The sequence below is a fragment of the Macrobrachium nipponense genome, chromosome 19 (assembly GCF_015104395.2).
Source record: "Macrobrachium nipponense isolate FS-2020 chromosome 19, ASM1510439v2, whole genome shotgun sequence".
Classification (NCBI taxonomy): Eukaryota; Metazoa; Arthropoda; class Malacostraca; order Decapoda; family Palaemonidae; genus Macrobrachium; species Macrobrachium nipponense.
The window spans coordinates 4,290,399-4,315,849 of NC_061088.1; the positions used below are offsets into that span (position 1 = coordinate 4,290,399).

Sequence of the window (25,451 nt, forward strand, 5' to 3'; positions counted from 1 at the left end):
TCTTTTTGAAAGAAGGTTTTTAATCCATGATTATTTGTTTATTTATTTATTTTGTGTGTGTTTTTTTTCTTTTGAGAGCGCCAGTAGAGTTCTGTTTTACATTAATTTTAAGGCTTTCATTTTCTAAATGTTGTACCAACGAGTCTGAAGATATCACTGTCGCGTCCTAGCAACCTACGTTAAGAAATCGGCCACACTGTTGTCTAGTAGCTTGCCAGGACACGATAAAGGAAACTTCAAGTGTAGCCCTTTATTTTTACATTGTGTTTGAGACTTTGAATCAAACAGTGAATTTTATATCAGCTTTGTCAAATTCTGTCATCCCAGGATTAGATGGATCAGTGATCCTTGCTATCTTAGTACCTGTTGTAAACTTTGGAATTCTCTACCTACTAACGTGTTCTGAACCCTATAACCTTTAGTTTTCCCCCGTCGGCCTCCAGGTGAAAATTGGACTGCAAATTTCAATTTGGGGAACATGATTCTCGCTTGATAATGAAATATGGCATTTAAATGATTCGGTAAATCAACTTACTGTAGCAGATATTTCTATTTTTGCGTGATGTGCCCCCCCCCCCTCTCTCTCTCTCTCTCTCTCTCTCTCAACGTTTTGCATCTAAGGTTTTCTACGAAATTCACATTGTGTAGTTCATATTCTGCGTGATTCTCTCTCTCTCTCTCCTCTCTCTCTCTCTCTCTCTCTCTCTCTCTTTCAATGTTTTGCATTTAAGTATTGCTTTGAAATTCACTGAGTGTAGTTCATATTTCTCTCTCTCTCTCTCTTAATATTTTGCATGTAAGTTTCCCTTCGAAATTCACTTGGTGTAGTCTGTTAGGTCTGTGTGTGGGTGTGTGTGCATTTCAGTTTCCCTTCGAAATTCACTGAGTGTAGTTCATATTTCTCTCTCTCTCTCTCTCTCTCTCTCTCTCTCTCTCTCTCTCTCTCTCTCTCTCTGTGTGTGTGTGTGTGTGTGTGTGTGTGTCAATGGTATGCATGGAAGTCCGTGGGAAAAAATAACATCCCCAAAGGAGAATCGTCCCGATGTCTGTCGCCGGGCCATGGTGGTGACTTCGCCTAAAGTCACAGCGGAGCGCCCAATGTTGTTTTTTCCTTTTTTTTCTTCCTCATCCCTCTCTCTCAGGACTTACGCTCTTTGATGCCTTCTTCCATTAAGAAACTTGTCTCTTACCCGTTCAAATTGACATGAGACCAAGTCAAATATTTTCCTCGCGTGAAGTTGGTTGTCTTTTATGTCGCTTTCTTGAGTCATTGGCGCTTTTTTTTGGTGTGTGTGTGTTAGGGGAGGGGGTAGTAGGGGAAATAGAGAAGGTGTTGGTCCCCTTCTTTTACGTTTTAGGAAGGAGGGTGGGTTAGAGAGAAGGGGGAAGGAGTGGTCCTCTTCTTTTGTGGGGGGATGGAGGGAGAGAGGGGGGGGGGGGGGAAGTGAAGGACGTGGGTTTGGTGCTGTGAAAAGTGAGAAGTGGGCAGGAAACTTGTTTGAGGATTATCCCCTGTAGGATGTCCCTGGAATTCAAGTAGGACCCGAGAGTTACGTAAAGGGACTCTTAAATTTCGGGATTTTACCCTTAGTAAAATTATTCTTCTCTTAACCAGGTATTTATGATTTACTTAAGAATGATTGACTGCCTTGTGGTCTTTATTTTTAAAAAATTACTCATAATAGTATGGGTTATTTTATAGATTTTCGAAAGTTCTCTGCTACTTTATTCTTTAATATATCTGTAGTCACACATACCTGAGGATATGTTTCTACATTGATTTTATTTTTGTGTAAGTGAACTTTAATTTATTTTTTATTGACATCTATATGACTCCTTTCCATTTTCATACTGATTTTGCATAACATTTTAATCAAGACTTTTTTTTCTTCAGTTCATAGACCAGGTAAAATATATATATATATATATATATATATATATATATATATATATATATATATATATATATATATACTTAGATTTATAGGTAAGATAAAATCAAGAGATAATAAATCGCCGCACCCACAAACACACACACATACACTTACACACAAAGTTTATACATTATATATATATATATATATATATATATATATATATATATATATATATATATATATATATATATATATATGATAGATAGATAGATAGATGATAGATAGATAGATAGATAGATAGATAGATAGATAGCATTCCATCTTCCATGGACATAACATTTATGATAAGGAGCTTTACCTACACGTCTATGAATTTTATTTCTAACCTTGAACTAAAAAATAAATCAATAAATAATTGAAATAGAAAAAATGTCTGAAAATCGCTGATATTCAATAAAGGACAAACTAGAGTCCGTCCTCGAGCCTGGTTCGTATTTCTTTTTATTCGTCTTCCTACAATTTTTCCTTTTTTCTTTTTCTCTCTTTTCTTTTTTTATCGTGGAAAGTGCTCCATAAAATATTGAACGGTTCTAAGTAAAGCAAATGGTCCTGACAGCAGGCTGTTGTTTCAAGAGCTTTCGTTCCGTTTTGCAAAACACTTCAGCTTTTTCCTCTTTAATGGGAGAGAGAGAGAGAGAGAGAGAGAGAGAGAGAGAGAGAGAGAGAGAGAGAGAGAGAGAGAGTGTGTGTGTGTGTGTGTGTGTGTTCTTTAGACAGAAAGTGGAGGGGAGGGAGATCTCTGAGCACCGTAAAAAGAATTGGATTTTATTAGATTCCTGGTCTTATAGAATCCAATCCTTTGGAACGGTTTTGACAGCTTATTCACCATGCTTTCAGTTCCATCCTTCGCTCACCCTCGTGGCCTCTCGGGCCTCATGTTGACCCGTTATTGTTGAGGCTATATAATACTCCAATGCCGTCTGGCTTTCATTGATGGTCACCCAGCCATGTCTTGACCGTGGGTTTTCAGCCGACAGGCCATAGTTATGGTGTTATAGATTACTGAATCTTATAATTACATGTTATATTGATTTCTGCGCGTTATATTTACGAGGATTTTTTTGTGATTTTGTATGCGTATATCACGAATCCAGTGTGCCATCGGACATTGGTCCTCATGGTGTGCTTACAACTAGGGTTGCATTCTTTGGCAAGAACTGTGGAGACTAGAAGTTGCCTTAGGATATCCATTCCCTCCGTTAGGGGGAAACCACCTCTGTCTTCGGGCAGATAAATCGGAACCTCTTAAGTTCCAACTTTGCCAGGCAGGCCTACAGGTAGCAGAGACCTAGCTTAATTAAGCTATCAATAAGGCAGTGCACTTGCAACTTAGGAAAGAAACATGCAGGTAGCAGACAGCTTTGTTTAGCCACCAATAAGGCAGTGTAGTTGCAACTTAGCAAAGAAGGCTTGCAGGTAGCAGACCTAGCTTTATTAAGCCATCAAGAGCGGGGGAGGTGTTGAAGTGGGGGAGGCGGTTGTAACTGAGTAAAGAAGGCCTACAGACAACAGTCCTGACCTTATAATATCCTTTAGCTAAAGCATACCTCCATGCGAGAGCTCCTCCCCTCCTCTCTCGGATTCGAAGTTTTCCTCCGAATTGACATTAATACCTGGGATCCCCGATTCCTCAAGTCCCGTGTCAGCGCCCTCAGCAACTCTCGGAAGCTGCAATCGCGAAGTCTCGGTGCAGGGAGAAATCTCCTGGATTTCCCAAGGGACCTGGCGCTACTGTCGCCATTAAGAGCAGCTTTGATGATGTGTGCCTTGGCAACTTGGCTACTGTTAATGGGGGGGAATACCTGGAGGAAAAGATGCTGCAGAATCAGTTCAGCCTCTCTCTCTCTCTCTCTCTCTCTCTCTCTCTCTCTCTCTCTCTCTCTCTCTCTCTCTGAAATAAACAGACTGCTTTCGTGTCTCTTGTTATGAAGCTTTTACCTTGCTTGTTGGTAAGCATGCTTGAATTTTGTACATATGTTTGTTTTTGCTCATTATTATTATTATTATTATTATTATTATTGTTGCTGTTGTTGCTATTATTATTATTATTATTATTATTATTATTATTGTTGTTGTTGTTGTTGTTGTTGTTGTTATTATTATTATTATTGTTATTATTATTATTATTATTATTATTATTATTATTATTATTATTGTTGTTGTTGTTGTTGTTGTTGTTGTTGTTGTTCATTCATTCCATGGATTTAAGGCTTGTAGTAATAAGCATAGCCAAGAAGTATGCATATTGAGGACTCATAAACTTCCAAATTAAGACCATGAGAGAGAGAGAGAGAGAGAGAGAGAGAGAGAGGAGAGAGAGAAACAAACCTTTTCCCTTAGCAGCGCTCTCCCACCAATATCGGCCAGAGAGTTTCCTGGCGGCGTCTACTGGAGCATAAATCATTGTGTTTGTGTACGGAAGAGAGTGTGTGTGTGCCAATCTTTGGGAGTTTGATTTGGCCCAAAGAATAAACTAATATCCGTAGAGTGGGTGGTTTGGGCAGAGAGCCTTATCGCGGGCCTGCTATAGGACAGGGGGACTCCGTTAATGAGTTTCTCTCTCGCTTTTGAGAGTTGAAAATTTTTTTTCTAAAGCAGATGAGAGCGATATGAGATACCTCTAATCTCTAGATGTCTGTGTGTGTGTTTTTGAGAGAGAGAGAGAGAGAGAGAGAGAGAGAGAGAGAGAGAGAAAGTGTGTTACTGAACAGACGTATATATCATTGAGTGGGCCTTATATTTGTAATTTTCTAGCATATTAGTATCGTTTTTAAGTTTGTATCTTTTTTTTAATCAGGAACTGCTGGGTTGAGACTTGTGTGATTTTAAATATTTAAAAATAAAAGCTATTTTAGAACAATAGTATTTCAAATATATCTTTTTATACTCGTTTGTTTAATTTTGTGTTTCGTCGGTCTAGATTTCATTCTGTTTCTTCCTTGTTTGATTACCATATTCATTATTGCATAGAGAATTATATACGGTTTTCCCGTATGTAATTCAATTTCGGCTTCAGCACTAGAATCGCACCGATTAGGTAGAGACGGTGAGCGAAGCTTCGGATCTCTTCCTTTTTCCGAGTTCCTTTCAGACTTTTTTCGTGTACCCTTTAGACTTACTTCGTGTTCCTTTTAGACTTTTCGTGTTCCCTTTAGACTTTTCCGTGCTTCCTTTAGACATTTTTTCGTGTTCCGTTTACATAAAGGCTTGGAGATTGGCCCCTTCCATTTGCCGCTGTTAGAAAGACGTGATTGATGATGACGAAATATATATTTAACGTTCTTAGACGCTAATTTTTTTTTTTAATTAAAAGCCCCTAGAAATTAGACTTCTGCATTGACCGCTTTTCATTTGAGTACTTAAGAGCAAAAGGATTGACTGTCATCAAGTGGCATGGAATTTAAACGCGTATCTTAATAGATGTCAGTCAGAATCATAAGATCCTTTTATTATTGTTTCACACGACTGTCGATGATTTTGAACTGGAATCTTCTGTTCACTGACTTGGTTGGTAATTCACTCCTAAATATTTTAGCTACGCGAATATCAGCAGTAGTGAACGTATTATTAAACTACGTATAACTATAGTATAAACTAGCTTCTCTCTTTCTCTCTTCTCTCTCTGCATATATATATATATATATATCTCGTTTCTCTCTCTGCATATATATATATACATATATAAATATATATATATATATAGATATATATTATATCAGACGTACTAATGCTCAGTCAAATTATGTATTTATGAATTGAGGTTGCTGGAAATGAGAGAGAGCGAGAGAGAGAGAGAGAGAGAGAGAGAGAGAGATAGAGAGAGAAAGAGAGAGGCAACAAAACGAACATTTGGAGTATTTTCTAAACCAAGAATAAGAAGACGTAGGATTTTCTTTTTCCTTCCCTCCTCCTTTCCACCCCAACCCTCTCCTCCTCCTCTCCCTCCTCCTTCCATCTTCCTTCCCTCTTCGCCCCTCCCACCCTACCTACCCACCCCCTTTCCTGGAAGCCGTGACACGGATATAAGAGAGTAGCGGAGGACCCCTGTAAACATGGTATGGGTCAGCCTCGCTCCCTGCGATATTGGATGTCAATGTCGGCCGCAGGAAACGAGGAAAGAGGAGGTCTTCAAGAAAATCTCTCTCTCTCTCTCTCTCTCTCTCTCTCTCTCTCTCTCTCTCTCCTGGCACCGAAATTTCTCGTGAAATTGATGCGTCTGTATTACGTGAGTTTTAGGGACATTATGGTTAAGTTTAAAAGTGTTTTGAGTGATTTTTTATTTTTTTTATTTAAAGCTTTTTCGTCCATGTTTTTTTGCCCTGTTTATTTTTTAATGAAAGCCAAACTGAGTGACGTAAATGACGACGTCAGTTTAGTAAATCATTAAATTTGATTGTGCTCATTCTAATGAAAAGAAGGATAGCAAACTCAGATACAAGTCAACTGGTAGCATAATTCATTGTTCGTTTCTAAGCTCCTGAACTCTGTACCTCCTTCCTTTCTCTACTTTCTCTTATTTGGCCTCTCTGCAAACTCGTCTGGGCAAGTGGCTCTTTTATATCTCACAAGCTCAGCTTTCGCTACCAGTAAAGAGGTCTTGCTGCTCTGTCATAGTTATCACGTGACTTTTGCTTCCGTCGTGTTATTGCTTGGCAGTGTGACGTCATGAACAGCGGGTGAATTCATGAACTCGTCCTTAGTTTGTGTATTCATTTATTTTTAGGATGAATTATTGATTTCAATTCTTCCTTTTCTTTTTCTTCTTTTTCTTCTTCATCTTCTTCTCAGCTTAATCCCTAGACGGGGTCTCTGTTTCTAATGAGCCCTTTCCCAGGCGCTTCTAACAATCACTTAACTGCCCATTTCATAATTGGTTTTGTCAGACGTTTTTTAAGGACCTTGGAAGGGAAAATAAGACCCCTTCTAATGACCGTATTAAGTATTGCAATATATCGTTGTTATTCTTGTGCTGGGAAAAGTTTCATCATGACCAGTCCAGGGGTCCACGTGAGGCCTCTTATTTAGAAGCCTCGCCAAACTTCCGGGCCGCCTCTGGACAAGACCCCGTGCTGACACAAGGCCTACATCATCTATAGATCTATACCAGTCACCACAACCGGTAGGAAGAAAAAAAAATCCCATTTCCTTTACCTCAGAGATGTCAAATCTTCATTACTAAAAATAAATGAATAAATAAATAAATAAAAACCCTCCCTTTTCTTTTACCTCCGAGATGTCAAATCTTCATCACCAAAAATAAATGAATAAATAAATAAATAAAAACCCTCCCTTTTCATTGATCTCCGAGATGTCAAATCTTCATCAATAAAAAAAGAAAAGGAAAAATGGAAAATGCAATGACGTAGGCCAATGCCTTACCAGAACAGATAGGCAGGCGTTGCAGAACAATGCCCAGCAATAAGAGAAAAGAGAGAGAGAGAGAGAGAGAGAGAGAGAGAGAGAGAGAGAGAGAGAGAGAGAGAGAGAGAGAGAGAGGAACTTCGTCAGTCCGAACGGATAAACAAGAGTGGCAGTCGGCCTCTTGCGACAAGACATTCCGATCCGGCCATGACAGACCGTCGGAGACAGCCTTTCCGACCATCCGGGCCGAAGAAAGCGTCAGCCAGAGAGAGAGAGAGAGAGAGAGAGAGAGAGAGAGAGAGAGAGAGAGAGATGAGAGAGAGAGAGAGAAGCAGTGGGTCACTGCTTTTTGAATTTGTACCTGAGAACGTATAGCGGAAAGTTGAAACAGAGAAAGATGTTGCTGGAATAGATCTTGTATCGGAGAAAATAGCTAAATGATATGAGAGAGAGAGAGAGAGAGAGAGAGAGAGAGAGAGAGAGAGAGAGAGAGAGAGAGAGAGAGGTTACTTATATAAATCTTGCACTAGAGAATACAGCTAATAGATGAGAGAGAGAGAGAGAGAGAGAGAGAGAGAGAGAGAGAGAGAGAGAGAGAGAGAGAGAGAGAGAACGGTGCGCTAGTTAATAAATTAACGTCTACCTGAGGACTCACCTGATATATAAACATCTCTCTTTGTTTATAAACAATATCTTAAACATTTTGTATCCAATTACTTGTAATTCTAAATAGACTCTGTCTCGCATCATATTTTTTTGTAATTTTTGTATATTGTAATTGTCATCTGAATTATAATTTGGATGCTACAATATTGCCGTTGTATATTTAAACTGGAAGGTGGAATTTTTTGTGACGCCAGAAAGGGTCGGCAATCAACCAATCAGTCAGTGAATCACGAAAGGAGAAGAGTCTTTCCTTATTAATACAGTCGAATGAAATGTATCTCGAAGATGCCTCATTATTATTATTACTATTATTATTATTTTTTTTATTTGTTTAAATTTTTTTTGCTCTATCATAGTCCTCCAATTCGACTGGGTGGTATTTATAGTGTGGGGTTCCGGGTTGCATCCTGCCTCCTTAGGAGTCCATCACTTTTCTTACTATGTGTGCCGTTTCTAGGATCACACTCTTCTGCATGAGTCCTGGAGCTACTTCAGTCTCTAGTTTTTCTAGATTCCTTTTCAGGGATCTTGGGATCGTGCCTAGTGCTCCTATGATTATGGGTACGATTTCCACTGGCATATCCCATATCCTTCTTATTTCTATTTTCAGATCTTAATACTTATCCATTTTTTCCGTCTCTTTCTCTTCAACTCTGGTGTCCCATGGTATAGCGACATCAATGAGTGATACTTTCTTCTTGACTTTGTCAATCAATGTCACGTCTGGTCTGTTTGCACGTATCACCCTATCCGTTCTGATACCATAGTCCCAGAGGATCTTTGCCTGATCATTTTCTATCACTCCCTCAGGTTGGTGCTCGTACCATTTATTACTGCAAGGTAGCTGATGTTTCTTGCACAGGCTCCAGTGGAGGGCTTTTGCCACTGAATCATGCCTCTTTTTGTACTGGTTCTGTGCAAATGCCGGGCATTCGCTTGCTATGTGGTTTATGGTTTCATTTTTCGTATTGCACTTCCTACATATGGGAGAGATGTTATTTACGTCTACCGTTCTTTGAACATATCTGGTTCTTAGGGCCTTCTGATCTTGTGCCGGCTGTTTCAATACATTCCTTCAGTTTCCTTCTTTAGCTCTCCCCTCTGTAGCCATTGCCATGTGTCATCGCTGGCTAGTTCTTTAGTCTGTCTCATGTATTGTCCGTGCATTATTATTATTATTATTATTATTATTATTATTATTATTATTATTATTATTATTATTATTATTATTATTATTATATTATTATTTATTTTATTATTATTATTATTTTATTATTATTGCTAAGAAATTCACAATTACACAGTAAAATGTATTTCAAATAGTAATGTAGTTTACTGTATAATTGTGGATTACGTATTATCATTATTATTTTTTTATTGCTAACAAATTCACAATTTCGTGCAAAACAGTGTGCGTAATAAGAATCCGCAATTATACAGTAAAATGTATTTCACATAGTAATATGGTTTACTATGTGTATAATTGCAGATGTATTATTATTATTATTATTATTATTATTATTATTATTATTATTATTATTATTATTATTATTATTATTATTATTATTCAAAGAAAACTCATAATCACATGGGTCAATAGAATGGGAAAGTAAATCCACAGTAATATGCCTGTTTGATTTCCGACGACCTGCACGGTCCTCCTTGTTGTTATTATTATTATTATTATTATTATTAATTAATTAATTAATTAATTAATTAATGTCCTTCTCGGCCCACCTCCCGCAGCCACCATGGTGATGGGCGTGCCAACGGTAAAACGCCAGGTACAAAGTTACCTGATGACGACCCTGAGGAACTTGATCGATTTCCATGAGTATCGAGGAGATGGAGGAGTGCATCATCGTCGTCTTCGTGGCCGAGGTAAACAAATAAATAAGTAAATAAATAAATAAATATATATATATATATATATATATATATATATATATATATATATATATATAAATAGATAGTTGTTAGGGATGAAGGGTATTAGTATTCTAGTGAATTTTGTGTGAACCATGCCTCAACACTCATACACACTCGCATATAATATATAGTATATATATATATATATATATATATATATATATATATATCTATATATTATATATAGATATAGACAGACAGACAGGACAGGACAGACAGACAGACAGAACAGACAGACAGACAGAAGACAGACAGACAGACAGACAGACAGACAGACAGACGACGACAGATTAAGGCTATTGATATTTCAGTTAGTTTCCTATGATTCATTGACATTTACAAAAAGAGAGGTAGAGATTAAGTTATATTCTTTTTAGAATTATGTAACCACCTTTATCGTGATGCTTAGGTTAGCACCTGAGAGAGAGAGAGAGAGAGAGAGAGAGAGAGAGAGAGAGAGAGAGAGAGAGAGAGAGAGAGAGAGAGAGGAGGGGAGTGTGTGTGTTTGTATTCACAAGAGTGATTTTTATGCCAGATTCGTTTGAACTAACGAATATTCCACCCTCGTTTTATGCGATAGTCATTGAAAATTCACATCTTTCCAAATAAGTATTCAGAGCTAAATTGCAGTTGAGTATCGTCCCATCTTTTCAATCATTCATTTCCTTGACGATGTAGAAGATATTTTACACACACACAAAAAACTAGTTTTGATTTTATCCACATGCCATCAAAAGATAAGTTATGTAATTCGATGAATGCCATCCACTTATAAATGTTTTTTTGATAACATTTTATTAAATGCTGATATGACTTCATTGATCTTCCTTCATTATTTTTTTTTATTAATCTCATTTTATTTCATTTTTCTTCCAGTGGGACTTAGACTACGTTCATCAGGTTGCTTCCCAAATAGAGAGACAGTAAGTATATTCCTCTTCATATTGTTAAAAGCACTTTATGAAATGAAACACTTTGTGGCATAAGTGCCCCAGTTCATTGTGAAGTGAGTTTGCTACAGTGCATGTATTGTAGTATTGGTGTGAAGTAAAGTCTGAATGGTGTCAGCGTTCTCATTTCAATGTAGTATGCGTTCCTTGCTGCGAATTCAGTGTAGCATCATTTGGTTGAATTCATACTTGCTTAAGATCATTGTGAGTAGACTCCAATTCCACCTGAATAAGTGGAATTGAATTTATTTAAGTGCACTGAAGTTGAATTCTCAGTGACATAAGTAGGATTCCGAATTCATCATATCATGTGTGCTGAAGTGAATTTTCTGCACATAAATACTGAAGTAGACTCATAGTCGAATTAGATTAGGTACGGGCATTCAGTTCATCTTAGTACAAGTGTACAGGATTGTACGTAAGAGGTAGAAGTGTGTTCAAGTACCGTATGCATGAACCGTAGCCATACTGCGCTGAGGTGAATTCACGGTTGCATAAGACTGCCTGAAGTGAATTTATGACTGTACAGTATATATACCGGCTGTGAATATTTGGGAAAATAATTTTGAATTTAACATATATTCATCCTTGCGTTAAGATTTCGTGATGACATTTCGCTGGAGAAATTGCTTTTATCTCCTCTTTCATTTCATGGGCAAAAGCTCGTTTATTTTTATTTATTGACTTAATTTTTATTAGGAAACGCAACTTCAAAATACTGCAGCTGGAAGATGGTATGATTGACTTGAACTGAAAGGCTGCAACCTGAAGAGGTTGAGTTTAATTAGAGTAAATTCTCTAACCAAAGAATGGTTTCGTTTGATTAGGGTTGGAATTTTGCAAATCAAAGTAGGTTGCGTTCGATTAGAGTCGAAAATCTACAGCCAGAGTAAGGCGCACTCGATTAGGGACGAAATGCCGTAACCGCAGGAGGTTGTGTTCGTTTAGTGTCGAAGTTAAACACGTAAAGTTAGAATGCAGTCGATTATGGTCGAAATTCTGCCATCAAATGTGGGTGCAATCAATTACGATCGAAATTCTGTCATCAAAGTTTGGTGCAATCGTCCAGGATAGTTTACTGCAGCCGAAGGTGGTTGCGATTGATTAGTGTTGAAATCCTGTAACCAAGTGTGGTTGCATTCTTCTAGGGTCGAAATTCTGCGACCAAAGAAGGTTGCGTTCGATAAGGGTCGAAATGCTTCAACCTCATCGATTAAGGTCGAAATGCTTCAACCAGAATAGGCTCCGATCGATTAGGGCTTCGTATATCCTGCACAGAACAGCAAATGAGGAAATGCTTTGGAAAAAAAAGGGTGTCTGCTAATGACATATGTGGAATAATAACTGCGTTTAATCAAGAATACTCCCAACTTTTCTAGGTTTTTCGTAAAACAATGAGAACGTTTTTTTTTCAGATAAACGAAAATTAATTAAATATTGACTGCTGTGTCACCCCAACTTTTCATCTTGTATTTTAGTTTGTATTAATTAAGTAGTTTTTCTTTATTTGTACTTTTGCTGCCATTCATCTGGTTTATTTCTATTTTAAAAGGATTCTTCTACGTAGTGGTGCTAATAAAAGCCTCTCTATGCTATTGTAGTCCAGTTATTTTCGTGAATGACCTTTCAATTGTATTTAGATAAAATATTCGTAGTATTATTTGTATTTCCATATATATGATACAAATAAACCAGGAATACTACAGCCAAGAGAAGTGTATCAGTATGTCGTAGAAAATAAATGAGTTAAAAAGTTGTTTCAACATGGAAGTAAAAAATAAAGAAACACTGGATATATCCATAAATAGACCATGTTTGAAAGGTAAACGAGTAATATACAGTTAAATAAAAAGCAGTATGGAAAAAAAATTTCTATAATAGTAGCCTAACAAACTGTCATAGACATTCATTATACGATCAGGAAGGTCGTCCCCTATTCCACAACAATCCAAAGCAGTGTTCTCATTTCATATGTAACTTCATAAAAGGAAAAGCTGCTACAAATATGTTTTATGGACAAGATTGGCATTGCTATAATGTCCTCTCTTAAGTTGGCTCCAATTACAGCTGTACTAATAACATAAAACTTGATTCTTTCAGATTCCCCGAGCATTTAGAGAGCGGTCTGCTGGAAGTCATATCTCCCCCTGAAGAGTTCTATCCAAACATGGATAAACTAAAACAGACCCTTGGGGATCCCATGGAAAGAGTCAGGTAAGTTACATTTGGGGCTGGGAACAGCATAGGCTTTCATGGTAGTAATGACAAGTTTTTTCTTCTTCTTTTTCTTCTTCTTCAAGGAGACAAGGCCTGGCTCTGGTAGCTAGGGTTTTTTTTATTTTTTATTTTTTTTATTGTCTAGGTGTCCATAAAAAATTACTGTAATATTATCACATCCCTCTCCATTTCTTCCCAAAATATGAACTGCAAATTCACTTATTTTAAATAGTGTAGGTCATGATTGGATGCAAAAAATGATAAAGGAATTTTAGTGTTTTACAGAGTACGTATTTCTTAGATGGTAAGTTTTGCGCTGTAGACATCGCATGTAAAGTACTATCATATACATTGTTAGAATAATTTCTACTGATATGTAATATAACCAGTGAACATTGGAATAGGAATGTGTTCACAGTACTCTAACATTAAAAGTTTTTAGCATAAAATTATATAATTTGTTGTATATGATGTTTGGTTTTATTTTCAGGATTTAACAATAGTAGCCTATACTATAACCTCTGTATCTTAGTTGCACTTTAACTCTTTGCTTTTCTTTGCAGGTGGCGAACCAAACAAAACCTTGACTTTGCCTTCTTGATGATGTATGCACAACCCAAGGGGACATTTTACGTGCAGTTAGAAGACGATATTCAGACAAAAAAAGGTTACATAGCAACAATGAAGAAGTTTGCACTCCAAAAGACTTCTGAAAAGAAAAACTGGTTTGTCCTCGATTTTTGTCAACTAGGATTTATAGGTAAGTACATATCCTGAGAAATCCTTAGTGGTTCCATTTCATTCTTATTATAACTGTGTTAGTTAATGTCAGTCATAATTCATCTGTTGATTCTCTTTAGCATATTTATTTTCAGTGAGAAACTCATTTTTGTATAGTGAATAGCTTTTTTTTTTTTTACCTTTATTTCTAGGGACTTGAATTTTACAGCAGTCTTCATGAAATATTCGTATCCCTTTATGCTTTCTGTGGCAAGTTAAAACGAAAATTTTATTTCCCGTGTTTCACTTTTTATTCTTAGCTACTTAGCAAATGCTCCAGAGGAGTTATATTCTTCTTTTAAGTCCAATGATAGTTGCTGTATCAATAAGGTATCAATCATATCTCTGGTTTAGACTGAATAGGAAGTTACTGAAGGTCTCAGGCAAAGAAATTTTTGGAAAGAGGTTCCTTGTACTTTTTTTTTCTTGTCATATTTTCATTGGTCTCTTATTTATGCTGTTGCACTGCCTGGTCAGTGCTGACGTCATTTAGATACTGTATTGTAAAACTATTAAAAATTGAATTTTTACATCCCTCATACCTGTTAGGGTTACACGTAGGGAAATTTATGAAGGATATGCAAATGATTATATCCCATTTGCACATCATTAAAGTATGAAACTGAGGGTTATGCAGGGAAACTTCTACTTTCAAAAGAGACCACTGTTTCCTGTGTTAACATATTTTTCAGAAATGTTAGGTTATGTTTCAGAAGAGTTAGATTGTAGTTAGCATTACATTTGTAGTTGAGGAATCTGTTCCACACCATCAATTCTTTCAAAAGCAATGTTCTGTTCATCATTAGATTTATTGACATGAAAGATTTCAGATAAGGTATAGGTAACTATTGCTCATCAACTCAGCTTCTTGTTAGAATATCATTCGCACAGGTTATAGTAGTAACATTTTGAGCATTTGCAATGAAAAACTGGTAGTAATAGTGGCCTATGAACTGATGCCTCTGGGAAAATTCTGGGAGTAAAATATATGTAGTTGGAAAGGAGTCAGGAGCTGAGGAGTAATATTTAGAAAAAAAAAACTCAACTCACATGAACCTCTTTCTGTTTTTCTAAGCCAACTGTGTATTTTATCTTTTTATCTTTATCCTTATCCTTAAATAGTAAATACGCACTTTAAAGTTTTCTCACTTCTCTTGTATACACAAGAAGGACATAACTTCTTTCTGAGCATTTGCATCTGCTAAAGTATATTATTTTCTCCGTATGATGCAATTTACTTCTATTCATTTTTAAAGTTTCCAGGCTAATGTGATTAGTGTCATTAAACCATCATATTTTTTAGTGTCTCATGCTACATTTACTTCATTTACTTTTTAATCTGTCTTGGTTTTGTGTCACAATTATATTTCTCACTAAAAAGGAAGGCCCTTCAAACCACTAGCATTATCCATGGCTTCTTTGTGCAGTGAACTTAAGTGGGTTTTTTCCTTATTCACTCAATCAGATGATTGATTATTACATTTGTATTCAGGTTCCAAGTAAAATGTTTAGATCCTAACTGATCATAACTACAGATTTTGACAACCTAATTTCAAACAGTTTAATAGGGCACCTTTTGCTATAGTAATATTAATGTAGAATATTGACATTCTAAAGATCTCATTAAGGGATTATTTGCCCTATACTTGTTACAAAATATTGCAGTCTTTTATGCAGTGTTCAAATATCTTTTAATTATATATTGATATGAAAAGTATTCTCATTTTATTTACCGTAGAAGTATTTATTACATAAATTCTTTGATATTGTTTATTGAGATCTTGATTTTGCTCTGTTCTCCTCGTTGATGATACAAAGCTCTTTCTGGAAACATTTTTTTTTTTCAGTTATCTATGTCCTCATAATTGCCTTATATTCAGTTAAAACATCACTGGTCTAATTAGAACTTTTTTTGTTTGTTTGGAAGTCTTGTTCCCAAGTCTTATTGCAGACAAAAAAAAAAATGTATCATAGACCTACCTATTCCTTCCCTTATTGAGATGCTAATGGCTATCCACAGGGAAAATGTTCAAGTGTGTAGAGCTTCCCTACTTGGTACAATTTTTCATCATGTTTTATAATGACAAACCTGTGGATTGGCTTCTCGACTATCTAATACAAACCAAGATTTGTAACCTGGACAAAGATACTGTAAGTGACCTTATGTGCAACTTCCTCTGTTGACGCTGACTTTGGCTGCTATGTGGTTTAACATGACATACTTTTTTAAGGGCTCAGAGATCAGTCTCTATCCCCCAGAATATTTTTTCCCTCTCAGAAATTGTGTGTCAAGGTTTTGAACGAGAATTGTCAAAGCAGTTTGATTGGCTCACTGTTTTATTAATTTCAGTCTACCCCAAATTTATTTTGATGATTTTTAACTTCAAAATATAAAGTGGATTTATGACTTTATGTCACATGTTTGGAAGTAGTATTGTAAACATTTTTAACCAATTAATTAAAAGAAAGGAACTTGTAGCAATGAGAAAACTGTTTCTTGGGAACAGTTTGTGGCAAAATTGACGAAGTACTGTATATAGTGAAGTCAGACTCACCATGTCTGTAGTAAGATGGGAATTGAAGGACAGTATTTGGGAACTAAGTACTCCACCTTGAGGATACTTAGCAGGTTAAATTTAGGATATTTATCTCTTACCAGATTGTATGTTCTCAGTAAACTGCTTCTTTTATGGTCCATGGAAGACTTATAATGTTACCATGGAATTGCCTTTATCATTTCATTTTTATTGGCAGTAAAAACATTACCTTTTTAAAAGCCTGAGGGGCCTGTCACCATGAATAATAATATTCAGAGCAAAATTATTATAGAATTGGAGTTACAGTACTTATTTGTTGTGATCATGCATCTTATGTCTTCAATTATTAAAGTTATCTTTAGAACCCTAACCAGAGGGGTGCAAATCCCTCCTTGTGATTTATGAAATCTTCAATGCATAATCTACCAAAAATTGGCCCTTGCTTCAGTTCAAAGGCCTTACTTTAGTATGTTTGCCACATGGTTGCTAAGTCTGTCAGCAGAGGTCAAGGGAATGCATAATATTGATGTTATTGTGCTGGTCACACTTTTACTAACCACTTACAAAGGTGCTGGAATATTATTAGCAATTCTGAATGCAGTTTGTCTAACCTAGACCTTGCATAGTTAGGATGTACTGTACAAGGTACTGTAATTGTGATCTGATCTTTGGGCTGTTACCCCTATAGGATGCTTGTAGTCTCATATTCCCTTAATAACAGGTATAATATGCTGGTTTAAACATGGAATGTTTGTCGTATTCCCTGCAGTTGGTGTATTTCTTAGTACACACTGCATGCCAGTGGTGGTGGTGGAGGGTACTGTTAAAGCATGATACATTAAACATTAAAGTAAATCTATACATACTAAACAACTTATATAGGAAAGTATGCTTTAGACCTGAGTACATACTAACAAGTAAATATACTCTTAACATACAGACACACATTTAAATATAAATACATATACAGTAGACAAATACTGAATTTAGATTCTGTTAGTCTACATGTATGTGTTTATACTATAAATATCTTCTCAACATACAGTATGTATTTATACATGTTTCTGAACAAAAATCAGATTCTTTCAAAATAAGTTAGGATAAAGAAAAGTTAATATGAATGTGAGAACAATACTCTTGCTATATTTTTCTTGGAACTGTTACATCCATAGCTAAATATAATGCATATGTGTTTTTAAATGAAAACAGACACTGTTATTAAATAGTGAGACTGTAGTTGGACCTAGAAACTTAACTGTTCTCTACAGAAGTGCTAGAAAGGACTGGTGTATTAGAAATATGACAATCAGATAAAAAAAAAAGAATTAGCCATAAAAATAGTGGATATCATACTGGCTCAGTTATAAAAACTATGAAAGAAGGTTAGAACATTTAGAAATGGAGCGGAATAAAAATTCTGTTGTTCTGATGTGCACATATTGAAGCAAGGCATTGCTGGATTGCATTCACATTTGTTGCTTTTTTAAAATTACGTTAGTCAGGTAAAAGTAGATTTCATTTTTTTTGTACAATACCTGTATAAGTTTGCTGCATTTTTGTTTTGGTTTCCTTATAGGCATTGGTTTGAATTACCTTAGATATACTTGATTAGAAAGTGTTCTTCTGCCGCCAGTATAAAAGTCTGTGATCTTTTGTCAAATATCAATATCACCCCTACTCCAGTAGTGGGGTAGTGCTTACAGTGGGTCTTGATTGACACATTGTAGTGGATACTAAAGATTCTTTGCAGTGTCCCCTTGACCCGAGATGGGGTACTTCCTTTTGTCCAGTCCTTTGGTCTGTTCTCACTAAGCTGTTTAACTTCTTTCACATGTCCCTTACATTTTCAATTCTCATTGAAGAACAGATCCTTCAGGCAGTCCCTAAAAGAATATAATCCTTCAGACAGTTCGTAAAAGAATGTAGAAATGGGATGAGGTGGTCCTGTTCAATAATAATGATTGTAATGTTATGAAAATCGAATAACTTTTTTGTAGTGCTTGAAGTTTTTCCTCATATCTTGAAATGTATTTCATTCTTTCCCAGGCAGTCTGTTATTAAGTATAAAAATAAAATTATATTTGTACATTCCTTATGAATTTATGTTGTAGCAGATTGATATTTTAGGTCGTTCACTGAAACCTAAATGCCAAACAAGTATCTATACATACTGTAAATACTAAATTACACAGGTTTGCTTGAGTGACACAGTTTATCAGTGGTGCCAGATGGTAGCAGAACTCTGAGATACCAAGTACTCTGTACAGTATTGTGGTTATTGTATTTCCAAAGCACAGAAAAGAGGCATAAATAAAACAAATTATTCAAAGTAACATGAATTCTTTATTTTGTAATTTTATTGCTATGAAGTTCTCTTGTTTTCTTCCGTAAGGTTTCATCTTTTATTCATACAGACATATACAGTATTTTCCTGTTTAGGAAATGAGTATGTTGAAAAATAAGCTTCATCTTAATTAGTGAATTGTTGGCTTTTAATTACCTATCATAGATCTTTTGAGCATCAGTCTTTTTGTTGCTCTGCTTATTCATTTTTTGTTGACATTTTGAATTCGTCATAGGTCTTCTTTCAGATTCAGCACAACAAAATTATGATTGCAGGATAACACACTGTTCTAGGGGAAATGCATTTAGTAAATGGTAATACAGTGGTACCTCGAGATACGAAAGGCTCAACTTACGAAAAACTCAAGATATGAAAGCTGACACAAAAAATTTTACTGCTCTACATACGAAAAGTTTTCAAAATACGAAAAATTTCTGAAACTCCGAGATTCGCCCAATAATAATTTTGAAACTCGCGCTGCGCGCCGCCATCTTAGTTCTAGTAGACTCACCACCATCCTCCTGCTCTCCCATTGGTTCCTGATGCTAGCCAAGCCATGAGATCCTTCTCTCCTATTGGACAGCATCCCTCCCATCATGCATCTTACGTGGTGGCGTGCCTTCGCTCGGCCACTTCGCACCCGAAGCTTTATCGTACGCATGCGGCATTCGTTCGGTCCAACAATTTCGTTTAGTATCGTAAATTCATTAATGATTTCGTTGTGCTACTTTATCGTGTTGTGAGAACCTAATTAGTATACGTACTACATACGTAACTTAATTACGTACAGTACATATAGTCATGGGTCCCAAGAAAGTTGCTGAAGTTCACAGAAAGAAGAGAATGCTTTCTATGGAGACAAAGATGGAGATAATAAAAAAATATGAAGCTGGCTTGCAGTTGAGTGTGATCACTAAGGAATACGGCAGAAATCCGTCGACGATAGGCACCTTCCTTAAGCAGAAGGAAGCCATCTAAGCAGCTACACCTTCCAAGGATGTGACTATTTTGTCCAACAAGAGGAGCCATGTGCATAATGAAATGGAAAGGCTGCTTCTTGTATGGATCAAGGACAAAGAAATCTATGGCGATACGATAACCGAGACGGCAATCTGCCAGCGCTATTTTTGGCGATTTGATTGCCCAAGCCGAAGACGACGGCGGAGAGGGGACATCAACGGCAACCACAGAGTTCAAGGCTTCTCATGGGTGGTTCGAAAAATTCCGTAAACGGACTGGCATTCATTCGGTGGTGAAGAAATTGAAATTACGTAAAGTATAAAAAAGTAAAAAGAAATGTAAAAATCAAAAAAAGACAAAATAAATTTTATTTTAAGTTTTTTGTAAAGTTAAGTGTTACAGTTTTGTTAATGTGTTTTGTAAAGTTTAGTTTGTTTTCTGACATTTTTTTATGTTTCGTAAAGTTAAGTGTACGTATCTGCCGTTTGTCCTCCTCCTCCTCTGCCGCCACTTTCGGAGATAGCCTCACTCGAAAGGTAAGCTTCCACATTTTATGTTACAGTAATAATATTTCTTGTACACTAATATACGCTTTATTTACAGGTTTTGCATTTTTATTATTAAGTTACATATTGAATGGTCCAAATTGTTGTAGTATTTCATTGTTTATAGGTCAATTTAGCTTTATTATGAAATTTACTGGGGTGTTTTTGGAGGGCTTGGAACGGATTAGCCATTTTACATGTAAAAGGTGGTCCAAGCTACGAAAACCTCATGATACGAAAGGCGCCTCGGAACGGATTAATTTCGTATCTCGAGGTACTACTGTACAGTGGACCCCTGTATTCACAGGAGATGTATACCAGACCCCCTCCTCCCCTCCAAATAACTAAAATCCATGAATACGTAAAACCCCTCAAAAAATGCTTAGAACTGCCTATTTTGATAGTTAAAACACAAGAAAACCCTGTAGAAATGCTTATACCAGAATAGTTTGATAGTTTTGTTACAAAAAGTGCATTTAGTCATGAAATATAAATGAAAATACATTATTTAGTGAATATTTCTCTATGAAAAATAGTACTGCAAATTGGCGAATTTTCCACGAATAACGGGTACATATGTTGCATGGAGCAACCTGCGAATAACTGAGCCCACGAATCTTGAGAACGCAATATGGCGGGCTCACTGTAGATGTATACATATCTCCATATCACATTAATTGGCATTATCTTTAGTTGCCCATTTACATGTAGTTTTTATACCAATTTTTTTCCATACAGTATGTATTTGGTATCCCATTGTACTGTTGTACCACCACCTTACCACTTCTTTATATTAATTGTTCGTGTATATTGTATTTCAGTAGTAAGCATTTTTACTTAGGAATGGTTGTTGTTTATCGTAATGTACCTTCCATGAAATATCCACGTGTTAGTTTAGGATGATACGTAACTTAAATTTTTGCCATCAAGTAGGTTAAACTTCCCTTTTTTTCCTATAGTTATCTGCTTTGAATTTATTTAGGTTAATCTATAACTAGAAAGTTGCTCTGTTGATTAAAAATGGTGAAGTGAAATAGTGGAAAAAGGGTAACATAGTGTAGACTGAGTGTATTGAGTTTTATTCGTGAGGTGTGATTGAAGATTTTTTCCCACATCCTTTTTTGTAAAACATTTCTTCATCCTTTTCCTCTGGTCTCCAGTGATATTATTTATTCATTCCTTCTTTTGGTTACACTCTATTTAAGTCATTTATGTCTTGTTATGAAAATGTAATTCGGATCAGTAAATGATCTTTCATAATACATTTCACAAGATGGATTCCAAATTCCAGCAAATGCTTATGTCTTTACAGAGAAACTATAAACCATTGTTTCTGTATGGGTTGGGAAATATAGTCACTTTTTTATAGATAAGAAAAGACCCTTCAGCATAATTTGTTCTTTGATTATTCAGAGTTTCAGGTTTTTTTTGTTAGTATGTATATTTGTACAAGTAATGAATAACTGAATAGTATAAAAGGCTATTCATAAATTTTTATGACTTAGAGTTTTATAGCAGACAGATTTCCCATATTCAAGTTTATCTTTGCTTCTGAAATATTAGTAAAGCCAGTTCTGGTTTATTAAAGAGATTAAAGTTTCCAGTGGTTATAATATAAACCAGTCTTTTTTTTTTTGTAGCCATGTGAAACTTAATAGTATCAGAGGGTTTAACTTCCATGGTATGTGCTGGTAAAAGTTTACACTATTTGTAACAACGTTCAGTAATCATGCCAGCTGGAAAATATCTCTGCTTACAGCACAGTACTATTTGATAGTATATTTGATTTCAGTTAGATGCAATGGTATTTCAGGGAAAACTTTCAAGACCATAGATCTCTCAGCATTGGTGACATTCTTACTAGTGTTCCACAATGACAAGCCATGCGACTGGCTTCTTGACCACCTAGTTCAAAACAAAGTGTGCCGATTTGACCAGTCCTCGGTATGTGTTTTGAACACCTAGTATTGCTTGGATGATTTTCTTGTCAGTATTAGCTGCACTTCACATTTCATCAAGTGCTGAAAAATGCACTCTCTCCTATTTTTCCTCTTTTCCATTCATTCATCGCAATTGAGACCTTGCAGAGTAGTAATGTTGATGCTGGGACACTACACTGCTCAATGTAACTTTCAGTGGCACCTGAGTGACGTGTGTTGCACCTCATCGTGTGTCGTCAGATTTGAATTTTGGTGTGATTTTTGTTCTTGTCTGGTACAGTATTTTGCACTGAGACACCAGTTAATAGATAAATTAAACAACTTGCACACTGAATTCACTTCTAACCAGTTCTTGAATAGTCTTAACCTTTAGCTGTCACAGGACATTCTCATGAAAGTATAGAGAATCAGCACATGCTTCACTGTCATCTCAAGGAAAAATACCACTTGATGTCATTTAAAACTTGAGTTTTATCCATTATTCGGTAGAACAGTTACTTTTTATTAATTTAGCTTGGATTGCTTCTGTTTCTACTAAAGGATCTGGAATGTTAACCTCATAACTACTGGACTATGACTAAAGTACTTTTCCATTTTATTCTTTGTTTTTGCATTTCTCTTTGTTCTATTGGAATGTTTTTTCCATTTTTTTTATCCATTTCCTGTCACATACTTTTAGGAATTGGTTTAAAACACAGCGTTACATATTTCGTAGTTCATTTGTTGATCAACAATAATTTTACAATCCAGTCTCTATATTGAACCCTCTGATTTGCTTGAAACTTAATCAGATTTATTTCATGCACGATGCCTGTTTTATTATGGATTTCCAATGTATGAATTATTAGATATTTATTCCAGAGACTAATTAAGCTTCATATATAGTATTTTTGTTTATTTTCTTAGTAATTCAGTACTGTTTTGGATCATCCACTTATTTCTAACTATAATCCCTGAAATGAAATGTGTTATCTAAGTCTCATTGATGTGCAGTACTGTACAGTATTCTCTGTGAAACAGTGAAGATACTACAATTAAAGTCTTTCTAGTTGCATAATGTCTAATGTCCGGATTGTGTTTCATCATGGCAGCAAAACTTCATGTTACATGTGTTTTAACTTCCCTTTAAGGTGGAAACAGTCTGATTAAGAGAAAAAGTTTTGTTCCTTTGGTGTCCTTTTTCTCAAACTAAAGGTAATAGTTCTCTTGATATTTGTGGTTCAAATTTATTCTGTGTCATATATGTCTCTTTGACAAACAAAATTATAATGATGATTCACTGTAGTCCCAGCTTCTGTTAAAAGACTAAGCCAGGTGGCGAAGGTTGCTAATGTGTGCTTAAACTATTGCTTTTAATATGATCATGATCATTGAATTAAAATTTGTTTTGTGATATTGTTTGCCTGGTTTCACTGAAAACTGATGATTTCATTTATTTTATATGGTTATCTCCAGTCCATATCTTCCTAGCACTCTCTGTTTACCTTCATTATAAAAGGGCTTACTACTATTATGTATTGCCATTTTGGTCAGTATGTATTAGTGATGACCAGTGCTTTTCAACTATACTCGTAGTATATCTCATGCTTGATTGTTGTATTCAAAACTTGATATTAGTCATCGTTGCTCTTAGTACCATTTACATTTGCCAGAAAGCCTTTGAATTTCTTGTCTCAGTCTGGATTTCATTTTTGCTTCGGTATTTAAGCTTCTGGAAAAAAAACTATAAGCCACACTAGTGACTCCCAGCATTGATCCAGAGTTCTTAATAATTTATTTTCGAGATAACCAGTTCCACTGACATCAAGATGTCACTCTCTGAACGCTATAAGTACTGGGATAAATTAACCATTATTTTTTCGTTACCTTAGTGGTGATATATTGCCATGAACATCATTCTACTCAACTTTATAGCATTGCTCCTGAGTACCATTATGATATTCCCGAGAATGAATGATAATAATGAATTAAGGAGGTTCATGTAACATAATGAGTGTATTCATGAGCTCCATATTTTATAACAAGCATAGTCTCATAAACCTTTTGGAATACTGTATATGTTGAGGAAGTAGGCCAAAAGGGAATACTGCACTTTTTATGTGCAATATCACTTGAAAACTAGTTTTGAATGAAAATCTGCCTGTTTCATACTGTGATTGGAAGTTAAGAGCTCATTTAACACAGTGGTTTGTGTAATCTAAAATGCATATTATCAAAATCGTAAATGACAGCTTAAAGACGTATCAAAGCTCAGAATACCTGTAAAGTATGTGTTAACATACCAAACATTGTATAGTCTCAAAGAACTAAGTTTAATTTTTATTTATTTCAATAAAAAAGATGGTAGAATTTAGTTTTTTTTTTTTTTTTTTTTTTTTTGTAATTAGACCAATAGATTGTTTACACTTATTTTTTGCACCAGTTTTTGGTTTCTGTTTTATCTTTGAAGCAGCTGTTTTATGTAATATTTTCCATTGCAGTGCAATAATATTCATTTTTTTATCTTTGCAATAAAGCTACATAGGCTTTGCATTTTCAATCAGATGTATTGATCACTAAAAATCTAATTTACTTAATTTGGGATTACTGGTAATGCTTTCAAGACTACCCACAAATATATATCATTTATTTGATCTCTGGTAAATAAAAGTACCTAGTATATGTACATACAAAACTACTCAATGAATGAATGAATTAATTTAATTAATTGGTTAATGGTAATTTTCTCAAAATGATGCATTATTCTAGCCATCCACATCTAGCTCAATTAGAGATGTTATACAGTACATATTCTGTTTTCTTGCATTTCCTCTTTTTATCATGAATTCAGTTATAAATTATGACGTCATATTTTGTAGAAAATTAAAGATAAGTTATTGAAAGTGGCCAAGTATGTACTCAGTAGGATTTTCAGTGTTTTGACATGATATAGTTTTTAGTATCAGCAAAAGAATAAAGATATGCAAAACATGTCCTCAGGTTACTAAGTAACAGTGCTCTTGCAACTTATAAAATAAAACAGAAAAATAAACGAGCATTTGATCTCATGTATTTTGAAGTTGTAAACAAATTAGCATGGCTTACATGATTATGGCTGAGAGATTTGCATTTTGGAAGTGGGGAGCTCTCAGTTGATGCAAGTATGACCTCAGGTTATTTTCCAACAGGAAATTTCTTAATTTTTTTTAGTGACTCCTTGAGCATGAAATATCTATTTAACTTTTTATTCGGAATGAGAATTTCTGGATTGAGATTTTAAATGTTGGAAAATCAGAATATTTAGAT

At 35.4% G+C, this 25,451-nt stretch overlaps 1 protein-coding gene across 1 annotated transcript in view; it reads left to right on the top strand.

Annotated features, from left to right (window-relative positions):
* The window catches only part of LOC135213818 (alpha-1,3-mannosyl-glycoprotein 4-beta-N-acetylglucosaminyltransferase A-like), a 165,910-nt gene that overhangs the window by 116,607 nt on the left and 23,852 nt on the right, over window positions 1-25,451 (top strand). The window contains 6 exon segments of the mRNA XM_064247932.1: window positions 9,711-9,790; window positions 9,792-9,845; window positions 10,770-10,816; window positions 12,944-13,057; window positions 13,624-13,820; window positions 15,861-15,991. Of these exon segments, the coding sequence (XP_064104002.1) occupies window positions 9,711-9,790; window positions 9,792-9,845; window positions 10,770-10,816; window positions 12,944-13,057; window positions 13,624-13,820; window positions 15,861-15,991 (623 nt within the window).